At 45.2% G+C, this 12,689-nt stretch overlaps 1 protein-coding gene across 1 annotated transcript; it reads left to right on the top strand.

The window, feature by feature from the left end:
- Positions 1-10,563: 10,563 nt before the first annotated feature.
- On the top strand, positions 10,564-12,237 carry LOC139417341 (thyrotropin-releasing hormone receptor-like). Its single transcript, XM_071166608.1, has 2 exons — positions 10,564-11,358; positions 11,824-12,237. The coding sequence occupies exons 1-2, from the start codon at positions 10,564-10,566 to the stop codon at positions 12,235-12,237; spliced, it is 1,209 nt and encodes a 402-aa protein (XP_071022709.1).
- Positions 12,238-12,689: the final 452 nt, after the last annotated feature.

Genomic DNA, 12,689 nt, shown 5'->3' on the forward strand with positions numbered 1-12,689 from the left:
GAAAATATCATTCATTTCTTATTGAAGAATACAGGTGAAACAGGACAAAAATTTCAACAACACTTTTTAATTTATGCTTTCTATGGACAACGGACCCACTCCAACTCGCATACCACATCAACAGATCCACAGATGACGCAATCTCCATTGCACTCCACACTGCAGTCTACCACCTGGACAAGAGGAACACCTATGTGAGAATGCTGTTTATCAACTACAGCTCAGTGTTCAACACCATGGTGCCCTCCAAGCTCATCACTAAACTCAGGACCCTGGGACTGAACACCTTCTGCAACTGAACCCTGGACTTCCTGATGGGCCGCTCCCAGGTGATGAGGACAGGCAACAACAAAACCGCCACGCTGACCCTCAACACGGGTGCCCCTCAGGGCGGCATGCTTTGTCCCCTCCTGTATTCCCTGTTTACCCACGACTGCATATGACTCCAACATCATTAAGTTTGCTGACAACACAACAGTGGCAGGCCTGATCACCAACAACGATGAGACAGCCTATAGGGAGTGGGTCAATTGCCTGGCATGGCCCTTCCCCTTCAGAAGGCTGAAAAGATTTGGCATGGGCCCTCAGATCTTCAAAAAGTTATACAGCTGCACTATTGAGAGCATCTTGACTGGCTGCATCACCTCTTCGTATGGTAACTGATTGGCATCCGACTAGAGGGAAGTACGTACGACCTAGTAGATCACTGGGGCTGAGCTCCCTGCCATCCAGGACTTCTATACCAGGCGGTGTCAAACAATTGACTAAGACTCCAGCCACCCAAGTCATAGACTGTTCTCTCTGTTACTGCACAGCAAGCGGTAACGATGCACCAAGTCTGGAACCAACAGGACCCTTTAGAGCTTCTACACCCGAGCCATAAGACTGCTAAACAGTTAACCGAATAGCTATCCATACTATCTGCATTGAACCTTTTTGGACTTACTCTTTTGACTCATCATGTATGCTACTGTTTATTATCTATCCTGTTACCTCAGTCACTTTACCCCTACCTATATGTACATATATACCTCAATTACCTCCTACCCCTGCACATCGACTCGTTACTGGTAACCCGTGTATATAGCCAAGTTATTGTTACTCATTGTGTACTAATTCCTTGTGTCATTATATTGTTTCTATTATTTTTCTCTCTACATTGTTGGCAAGGGCCCGTAAGTAAGCATTTCACTGTTAGTCTACACCGATTATGTGTGTAAAATGTGATTGATTTGATTTGAAGCTTGACTTGCTGTTATTATTTGTAGTTTAGGGAGACCTCTGCTGTAGAACTAAATAACTGCTTTTAATGCTGTTCCCTGCTCCTGTTTTAATTTCTTGCCATTTTAATAGTTATTTTAGAATCTAAAAAAATAACTTCTGAGTCTCTACAACTGTCAGCTAAGAGAATTTGTCGATTACATTTTTCAATATTTCCAAATTCAACTGATTCTGTAATATACAAAATAGATTGGAAAAAACATAAACTCCAAAATGACACAAGCAGGCTTATCCCTGTGTTAAAATACAATCAATGAATCCAGTGCCAACATCCTGCCCTCCTTGATTCAAAGGGCCTGTTGTCAAGCCCTGGCCATAGAGAGGCTTTTTATTCTCTATTTTGGTTAGGCCAGGGTGTGACTAGGGTGGGCATTCTATGTTCATTTTTCTATGTTTTTGTATTTCTTTGTTTTTGGCAGGGTATGGTTCTCAATCAGGGACAGCTGTCTGTCGTTGTCTCTGATTGCGAACCATACTTAGGTAGCTCTTGCCCATATGGGTTTTGTGGGTAGTTGCTTTCTGTTTTTGTGTCTGCACCAGACAGAACTGTTTCGGTTGTTGTTTTGTCATTCAGTGTTCTGTTCTATTAAATAATGATGAACACGTACCACGCTGCACCTTGGTCCTTACCTTCTTCCACCAACAGCCGTTGCACCTGTTATTAAGTCACAGTAATATGACCTTTCTCCTGGTTGTGGAGCACCACTTTATGCCCAGACTGCCTCCTCTCAACAATACACTCATGTGACCATGTTTCTAGACTAAATAAATACCATACAACCCCAAGTGTTTTCACTCAATCTTTTATATTGTAAAAGGTTGACGCTTTAAAAGATGATAAAACACATTTTATTCCGCTTGAGGAACAGGACCATATATGACTTTATTTCTTACTGCAAGGAAGAACTCCACAATCCACAGATGACAGTTGGTTTGATGTCTACATAGCCTCACTAGGTGTCACTAAGTGCATTTGAGATGCTTTTATGGCACAAGTAGGCTATGAAAAACACTCACTATACTCTTTACATGATCATAAAACTCAATGAAAATCTGTGTCAATAAACCATTTTTACAATTACATTTATTAGACTCAGATTCATGTTCAGAGGGGAAATATTTTGGCAGTCTTACAGTATGACATTTCATGTGCACAAATTAATTAATAAAATAATGCTTTAAAATCCACATATAACAAGAATGATTATTGTTTTAGTGTTTTGGTATTACTGTTTATTTCTGGTCAATAATGGTTTAGATTGTGTAAAACTTATTTTCATATGACACATAAAACTAATTTAAAGTCTCTCTGAGAGCAAAAACTTTTTCTGTAACTCTTGAACTTATGTTGGAATACACAAACTGTTTTAATTTGTCATATATTAAAAAGGTTTCTGCATTTTTATCAGCACATTACTTTCAACTCCCAGAAGGCATCAGAAGGCTATTTTAGCCAGTGTATTAATATAATGCCTGTTCATCTATTTTTAATCCAGCCATTTTGTCCCTTTTCATTTTTTGTCATGTTTACCCCATCAAGACTTTGTCAAGATAATATGCTTTGTTGCTGTGAGGCCTGGGAAAAAACGTATAATTCCTATAATTTCTCTTGTCATAAATCTTTGGTTCTGTACCAAAATAAAAATAAAGTGAATCAATTGTATAATATCTTGCCTGTAACTTTATCTATTGATTCTAATCCAAGCTAGCATACAAGAAAAATGTCACTAATTAAGCATCAGGGAAATGTAAAACGAGCTTTGTCAAATGGGGTGATTATGAGAGACCCATGGTCAAAAGTGATCTGCCTGAGCAGTGTATTTGTACATTACATTAGCCAGCATTACACTGGCTAAAATAGCCTTCTGATGCCTTCTGGGAGTTGAAAGTAATGTGCTGATAAAAATATATAATATATAACAAATTTAAACAGTTTTTGTATTCCAACATAAGTTCAAGAGTTACAGAAACAGTTTTTGCTCTCAGAGAGACTTTAAATTCGTTTTATGTGTCATATGAAAATAAGTTATACACAATCTAAACCATTATTGACCAGAAATAATTAACAGTAATCATGCTTGTTATATGTGGATTTAATTTAGCAATACAGGGACGCAACAATCGTTTTTTTGTGTGTGTGAATTTTACCCCTTTTTCTCCCCAATTTCGTGGTATCCAATTGTTTTTAGTAGCTACTATCTTGTCTCATCGCTACAACTCCCGTATGGGCTCGGGAGAGACGAAGGTTGAAAGTCATGCGTCCTCCGATACACAACCCAACCAAGCCGCACTGCTTCTTAACACAGCGCGCATCCAACCCGGAAGCCAGCCAGCCGCACCAATGTGTCGGAGGAAACACAGAGGAAACACCGTGCACCTGGCAACCTTGGTTAGCGCGCACTGCGCCCGGCCCGCCACAGGAGTCGCTGGTGCGCGATGAGACAAGTATAACCCTACCGGCCAACCCCTACCTAACCCGGACTACGCTAGGCCAATTGTGCGTCGCCTCATGGACCTCCCAGTCGCGGCCGGTTACGACAGAGCCTGGGCGCGAACCCAGAGTCTCTGGTGGCACAGCTGGCGCTGCAGTACAGCACCCTTAACTACTGTGCCACCCGGGAGACCCTGACGCAACAATCTTTGACTTAAGGAAAGCAACCAATCAGAATTAGCTCTGTCCACCCACTGACAGAGTAGGGCTGGAGTAGCTGGAGTAGCCTACTCTCTTATGTGTTGTCTTTGTTTGAGAGAAAACCAGACGAGGTCTGCTAGATGATGAGGTTGGCTGAGTGCAGAGGGGCTTCAATTAGTAAGATATGTTGTGTTTCAAATGGTATTAATTTGTGGATGTCCATCATCCATTTAATTTGTTATGAATTATCATGGCCTCTAAACCTTCAAGCTGCATACTGGACCCTATTCCAACTAAACTACTGAAAGAGCTGCTTTCTGTGCTTGGTCCTCCTATGTTGAACATAATAAACGGCTCTCTATCCACCGGATGTGTACCAAACTCACTAAAAGTGGCAGTAATAAAGCCTCTCTTGAAAAAGCCAAACCTTGACCCAGAAAATATAAAAAAATATCGGCCTATATCGAATCTTCCATTCCTCTCAACATTTTTTGAAAAGGCTGTTGCGCCTTCCTGAAGACAAACAATGTATACGAAATGCTTCAGTCTGGTTTTAGACCCCAACATAGCACTGAGACTGCACTTGTGAAAGTGGTAAATGACCTTATAATGGCATCAGACCGAGGCTCTGCATCTGTCCTCGTGCTCCTAGACCTTAGTGCTGCTTTTGATACCATCGCATGATACCATCACATTCTTTTGGAGAGATTGGAAACCCAAATTGGTCTACACGGACAAGTTCTGGCCTGGTTTAGATCTTATCTGTCGGAAAGATATCAGTTTGTCTCTGTGAAAGGTTTGTCCTCTGACAAATCAACTGTAAATTGCGGTGTTCCTCAAGGTTCTGTTTTAGGACCAGTATTGTTTTCACTATATATTTTACCTCTTGGGGATGTCATTCGAAAACATTAATGTTAACTTTCACTGCTATGCGGATGACACACAGCTGTACATTTCAATGAAACATGGTGTAGCCCCAAAATTGCCCTCGCTAGAAGCCTGTGTTCCAGACATAAGGAAGTGGATGGCTGCAAACTTTCTACTTTTAAACTCGGACAAAACAGAGATGCTTGTTCTAGGTCCTAAGAAACAAAGAGATCTTCTGTTGAATCTGACAATTAATCTTAATGGTTGTACAGTCGTCTCAAATAAAACTGTGAAGGACCTCGGCGTTACTCTGGACCCTGATCTCTCTTTTGACGAACATATCAAGACTGTTTCAAGGACAGCCCTTTTCCATCTACGTAACATTGCAAAAATCCGAAACTTTCTGTCCAAAAATGATGCAGAAAAATTCATCCATGCTTTTGTTACTTCTAGGTTAAACTACTGCAATGCTTTACTTTCCGGCTACCTGGATAAAGCACAAAATAAACTTCAGTTAGTGCTAAATACGGCTGCTAGAATCCTGAAAATGTGATCATATTACTCCAGTGCTAGCCTCCCTACACTGGCTTCCTGTCAAGGCAAGAGCTGATTTCAAGTTTTACTGCTAACCTACAAAGCATTACATGGGCTTGCTCCTACCTATCTCTCTGATTTGGTCCTGCTGTACATACCTACATGTCACAAGACGCAGGCCTCCTAATTGTCCCTAGAATTTCTAAGCAAACAGCTGGAGGCAGGGCTTTCTCCTATAGAGCATTTTTATGGAATGGTCTGCCTACCCATGTGAGAGACACAAACTCGGTCTCAACCTTTAAGTTTTTACTGAAGACTCATCTTTTCAGTGGGTCATATGATTGAGTGTAGTCTGGCCCAGGAGTGTGAAGGTGAACGGAAAGGCTCTGGAGCAACGAACCACCCTTGCTGTCTCTGCATGGCCGGTTCCCCTCTTTCCGCTGGGATTCTCTGCCTCTAACCGTATTACAGGGGCTGAGTCACTGGCTTACTGGTGCTCTTTCATGCCGTCCCTAGGAGGGGTGCGTCACTTGAGTGGGTTGAGTCACTGATGTGATCTTCCTGTCTGGGTTGGGGTCCCCCCTTGGGTTGTGCCGTGGCGGAGATCTTTGTGGGCTATACTCGGCCTTGTCTCAGGATGGTAAGTTGGTGGTTGAAGATATCCCTCTAGTGGTGTGGGGGCTGTGCTTTGGCAAAGTGGGTGGGGTTATATCCTTCCTGTTTGGCCCTGTCCGGTATCATCGGATGGGGCCACAGTGTCTCCTGACCCCTCCTGTCTCAGCCTCCAGTATTTATGCTGCAGTAGTTTATGTGTCGGGGGGCTAGGCACAGTTTGTTATATCTGGAGTACTTCTCCTGTCTTATCCGGTGTCCTGTTTGAATTTAAGTATGCTCTCTCTAATTCTCTCATTCTCTCTTTCTTTCTCTCTCTCGGAGGACCTGAGCCCTAGGACCATGCCTCAGGACTACCTGGCATGATGACTCCTTGCTGTCCCCAGTCCACCTGGCCGTGCTGCTGCTCCAGTTTCAACTGTTCTGCCTGTGGCTATGGAATCCTGACCTGTTCACCGGACGTGCTACCTGTCCCAGACCTATTATTTGACCATGCTGGTCATTTATGAACATTTGAAAATCTTGGCCATGTTCTGTTATAATCTCCACCCGGCACAGCCAGAAGAGGACTGGCCACCCCTCATAGCCTGGTTCCTCTCTAGGTTTCTTCCTAAGTTTTGGCCTTTCTAGGGAGTTTTTCCTAGCCAACGTGCTTCAGCACCTGCATTGCTTGCTGTTTGGGGTTTTAGGCTGGGTTTCTGTACAGCACTTTGAGATATCAGCTGATGTACGTAGGGCTATATAAATACATTTGATTTGATTTGAATTACAATTCGTATAATGTGTTAGGAATTTGCAAAATGTATGATATGTTACAAATGACTAACTTTAGCTGAGCTAGGGGTTAGGGGTTAGGGTTAAGGTTAGGAGTTAGGTTAAGGGGGGGGGGGGGGTGCATCATCAATATTAGCTGGTCTCAATTGCCCAAAAGAAGACATAAAAAGAACCCTGCTTATCTTCATGATAAAAACAAGGGACATATTTCCAGCATTTACGCAACCATTGTGTACACACTTCATAGTTGGGTAATTAATATTATATTGTCATTGCTAGTGATAGACAGGGCTGAGTTGTAGTCTATAATTTTACTGTGGTTAACTGCTGGGTTATCATCACCTCGCACAGTCACAGTCACAGTCATAGACGTTGATAACGTACCATCGGAACAAACCTAATCAGATGGCCCAAAGCAGCAGTAAGGACACTGCACCATTTGACGTGTGGCTGAATAATGGAGCTGGAAAGAGAGATAGAGTGATAGAGAGAGAGACAAAGAGAGAGAGAGAGAGGGAGAGAGAGAGTGTTCAGAGATGAGGGAGTAGTACAGCATCACTGAGAGACCAAGTAGTCCTTTCACTACTGTCTCTGTGGATATCAGCTGGACTTGGTGAGTTATGAAGCTTAGACCATTCCTAACCATGGTCGCTAAACTGCCTATTTTCAATTATTGTAATTGTTATATAGTAGCTCTTTCATTCATTTCAAATGTCTTTGTCATCTCACATGATGATTGACTGATATGTGTATCTGTCACGCCCTGACCATAGTTTACTTTGTATTTTCTATGTTTTGGTTGGTCAGGGTGTGATCTGAGTGGGCATTCTATGTTACATGTCTAGTTTGTCCAGTTCTATGTTCGGCCTGATATGGTTCTCAATCAGAGGCAGGTGTTCGTCATTGTCTCTGATTGGGAACCATATTTAGGTAGCCTGGGTTTCACTGTGTGTTTGTGGGTGATTGTTCCTGTCAATGTGTTTTTCACCAGATAGGCTGTTTAGGTTTTCGTTACGTTTTTGTTTTGTAGTATTGTATTGGAGATTCGTGTTTCGTATTATTAATAAACATGGATCGTAAACCACACGCTGCATTTTGGTCCGACTCTCCTTCTCATAAAGAAAACCGTTACAGAATCACCCACCACCAACGGACCAAGCAGCGTGTCAACAGGCAGCAACAGCAGCGTAAAGAGGAATGGACATGGGAGGACGTTTTAGATGGCAAGGGCTGTTACACTTGGGAGGAGATACTGGCTGGAAGAGATCGCCTCCCATGGGAACAGTTGGAGGCACTTAGGAGAGCTGAGGCAGCCGGAGAGAGGAGCCGGCGATATGAGGGAACACGGCTGGCAAGGAAGCCCGAGAGGCAGCCCCAAAAATTTCTTGGGGGGGGGCTAACAGGGAGTATGGCTACGCCAGGTAGGAGACCTGCGCAAACTCCCTGTGCTTACCGGGGGGCTAGAGAGACCGGACAGGCACCGTGTTATGCAGTGGTGCGCACGGTGTCTCCAGTGCGGGTGCATAGCCCGGTGCGGTATATTCCAGCTCCGCGTGTCTGCCGGGCTAGATTGAGCGTCGAGCCTAATGCCATGAAGCCGGCTCTACGCAGCTGGTCCCCAGTGCGTCTCCTTGGGCCGGCTTACATGGCACCAGCCTTGCGCTCGGTGTCTCCGGTTCGCCTGCATAGCCCAGTGCGGGCTATTCCACCTCGCCGCACTGGCAGGGCGACCGTGAGCATTCAACCAGGTAAGGTTGGGCAGGCTCGGTGCTCAAGAGCTCCAGTGCGCCTGCACGGTCCGGTTTTTCCAGTACCACCTCCACACCCCAGCCCTCCGGTAGCAGCTCCCCGCACCAGGCTTCCTGTGCGTGTCCTCGGCCCAGTACCACCAGTGCCAGCACCACGCATCAGGCCTACAGTGCGCCTCGCCTGTCCAGCGCTGTCGGAGCCTTCCTCCTCTCCAGCGCTGTCGGAGTCTCCCGCCTGTTTAGCGCTGTCAGAGCTTTCCGCCTCTACAGCGCTGCCGGAGTCTCCCGCCTGTTCAGAACTGCCAGTTAGCATAGAGCTGCCAGTTAGCATAGAGCTGCCAGTTAGCTTAGAGCTGCCAGTTAGCAAGGAGCTGCCAATCTGCAAGGAGCTGCCAGTCTGCAAGGAGCTGCCAGTCTGCAAGGAGCTGCCAGTCTGCATAGAGCTGCCAGTCTGCAAGGAGCCGCCAGAGCTGCCTGTCTGCAGGATGCCGCCAAAGCTGCCAGTCTGCAAGGAGCCGCCAGAGCTGCCAGTCTGCAAGGAGCCGCCAGAGCTGCCAGTCTGCAAGGAGCCGCCAGAGCTGCCAGTTAGCATGGAGCAGCCAGGGCCGCCAGTCAGCATGGAGCAGCCAGGGCCGCCAGTCAGCATGGAGCAGCCAGGGCCGCCAGTCAGCATGGAGCAGCCAGTCAGCATGGAGCAGCCAGTCAGCATGGAGCAGCCAGAGCAGCCAGTCAGCATGGAGCAGCCAGAGCTGCCAGTCAGCATGGAGCAGCCAGAGCTGCCAGTCAGCATGGAGCAGCCAGTCAGCATGGAGCAGCCAGAGCTGCCAGTCAGCATGGAGCAGCCAGTCAGCATGGAGCAGCCAGAGCTACCAGTCATCATGGAGCAGCCAGTCAGCATGGAGCAGCCAGAGCTGCCAGTCGACGAGACTCTTCCAGATCTGCCAGTCGACCAGACTCTTCCAGATCTGCCAGTCGACCAGACTCTTCCAGATCTGCCAGTCGACCAGACTCTTCCAGATCTGCCAGTCGTCCAGACTCTTCCAGATCTGCCAGTCGTCCAGACTCTTCCAGATCTGCCAGTCGTCCAGACTCTCTCAGATCTGCCAGTCGACCAGATTCTCCCAGATCCGCCAGTCGACCAGATTCTCCCAGATCCGCCAGTCGACCAGATTCTCCCAGATCCGCCAGTCGACCAGATTCTCCCAGATCCGCCAGTCGACCAGATTCTCCCAGATCCGCCAGTCGACCAGGATCTGCTGAAACCGCCAGCCAGCCAGGTTCTGGTAGTTTCTACTACCTGCCTGGACTTCCTCTCAGTGCTGAGCTTCTTCTCAGTGCTGAGCTTCCTCTCAGTGCTGAGCTACCCATCTGTCCCGAGTTACCTCTGTCCCGAGCTGTCCCTCTGTCCCATGTTATCATTGTGGTGGGTAACCTATTTAGGGACGTTTAGGAGGGGGATTAAAACTGTCATGGAGTGGGGTCCACGTCCAGCGCCAGAGCCGCCACCGCGGACAGATGCCCACCCAGACCCTCCCCTATAGGTTCAGGTTTTGCGGCCGGAGTCCGCACCTTGGGGGGGGGGTACTGTCACGCCCTGACCATAGTTTACTTTGTATTTTCTATGTTTTGGTTGGTCAGGGTGTGATCTGAGTGGGCATTCTATGTTACATGTCTAGTTTGTCCAGTTCTATGTTCGGCCTGATATGGTTCTCAATCAGAGGCAGGTGTTCGTCATTGTCTCTGATTGGGAACCATATTTAGGTAGCCTGGGTTTCACTGTGTGTTTGTGGGTGATTGTTCCTGTCAATGTGTTTTTCACCAGATAGGCTGTTTAGGTTTTCGTTACGTTCGTTACGTTTTTGTTTTGTAGTATTGTATTGGAGATTCGTGTTTCGTATTATTAATAAACATGGATCGTAAACCACACGCTGCATTTTGGTCCGACTCTCCTTCTCATAAAGAAAACCGTTACAGTATCTTATTGTGAAACAAAATAATTGGTTCACTATAACTTTCTATATATTCTGGGCAATCTTGGAATCATTTGTATCTTAATTCTGTTCCACCTCAAGGCAAATTAAAGCAGAAGAAATGTGCCAACTCAAGTAAAACACCATGGAGAATACTAATGACACCTCTCAAGATGTCATCAATTTCACACAGAATGAAGTTCTGATTAATATGCCACAGAACTCCATGGAAGTACAAGTTATAACAATTGTTCTCGCACTTCTAATATGCGGAGTTGGGATAGCGGGGAATATAATGGTGGTGTTGGTTGTGCTGCGCACCAAACACATGATGACCCCTACTAACTGTTATCTTGTCAGTCTGGCTGTTGCGGACCTTGTGGTCCTTCTAGCGGCAGGTTTACCTAATATTTCAGAAGTAGTCGACTCTTGGATATACGGCTACGCTGGGTGCCTTTGCATCACATACCTGCAATACCTGGGTATCAATGTATCATCCTGCTCCATCACAGCCTTCACCATTGAGCGCTACATTGCTATCTGCCACTCCATCAAGGCGCAATTTATTTGCACTGTGTCTCGGGCGAAGAAGATCATTTCTTTTGTGTGGATTTTCACCTCGCTTTACTGCATGATGTGGTTGTTTTTAGTGGACACGAACGAAACCGTCTACGCCGATGGGGTGTTGGTCAGCTGTGGCTACCGTGTCTCAAGAAACCTCTACATGCCAATTTACTTTCTAGACTTATCTTTGTTTTATGTCCTCCCTCTGATTGTGGCTGTTGTGCTGTACGGTCTCATCGCAAGGATTTTATTCATGAGCCCCTTGCCAACCAATCTCAACAGCAATAGTGAAGGTTCTATACACCAGGGACACTCCAGCAGCACAGTCAAGGTGTTGGGCAAAACAAACAAGGGTGCAGTGACGTCAAGAAAACAGGTAAGCTCGTCAGATCAGGAGGATAGTAATAAATGCTTCATAAAGGCTTCTAAATTGACAACAGTGTACAAAATGTGTTCACAGTAATAATTTAGGCTACAGCATTTGACAGTTTATCAATGTAGTATGGGATTACAATAATCCCAACTGGACACATCATGTGGGCGTACTACTTGGATTGTAATTCAAGAGAGGGAGGATAGATCACAGCAGGCTCATAGTAATGGTTTCAAAGTCCATGGAGTTCTGTTATTATCACCTCTGTTTACCATCATTAGACTGTTCTACACTACACCAGAAAAACACTGTTTTGTTTTTGCAATTTGATTTGCGGGCATAAAGTGCCTTTCATCAGTCAATTTTTTAAATAATAATAATAATAATTTAAAAAACGACCAGCAACATTTGAGTCAATTATCACACCGTGCATTTTTCATTTTGTTTGCCATGTGCCCCATAATTTAGGTTACTAAGATGCTTGCAGTGGTGGTGATTATTTTCTCCCTGCTCTGGATGCCATACCGGACGCTCGTGGTGGTAAATTCTTTCATGGACCCACCCTACCTAAACACATGGTTCCTGCTCTTCTGCCGCTTATGCATCTACACCAACAGTGCCATCAACCCTATCATTTACAACCTGATGTCTCAGAAGTTCCGTGCCTCCTTCAAAAAGCTTTGCAAGGGCAAAGGACTAGACCCAGAGAAGGTTACCAAGTACAATGTGCCAGTGTATTACAGTGTCATGAAGGACTCTTCCCGTGAGAGCCCTGAGCAGACAGAGCAGGAGGATGTCAGCAGCTATGGGGACACTGGTGGTAAGAGGATCAACTTCACAGATAAGTGTGGGAACACCGGCACTATGTTCAGCGTTGCCTGATAGACGGACAAAATAGAAATAAGTTATTTGTGTAAAGTGAGGTTTTATAAAGTGAATGTGATGTAATTATTTTTGCCATGTGTCAAAAGTCAGTAGGCTGCTACTGCTTTTTCTTTTTACATATACTTTTTTGTAGTTTACTTGTATTTACTGTTGGAATATATTGTGCAATCTTATAGCACAGCCCAAACCTCAGAATCTCTAATTAAAAACCCATTACCTGCTTGTTAAAAGACATTAAGTCACCCAAACAATCTAAAAGATTGGCTGTAGAACTCCTTGATTGTTCCTTGGAGACTATCCTGGGTTTAATCTTTGCATTTATCAGAAACACTTCAATACTACATTGTTTCAACTCATTCTTACTCAGTAACTGCTTCCGCAAACATTTTTGGGGGGTTTACTCAACTTTTACTATTTAAAAATGTGTTGGCCCAAACTTAGCTCCAACT

Source organism: Oncorhynchus clarkii, chromosome 9, assembly GCF_045791955.1.
Source record: "Oncorhynchus clarkii lewisi isolate Uvic-CL-2024 chromosome 9, UVic_Ocla_1.0, whole genome shotgun sequence".
Taxonomy (NCBI): domain Eukaryota; kingdom Metazoa; phylum Chordata; class Actinopteri; order Salmoniformes; family Salmonidae; genus Oncorhynchus; species Oncorhynchus clarkii.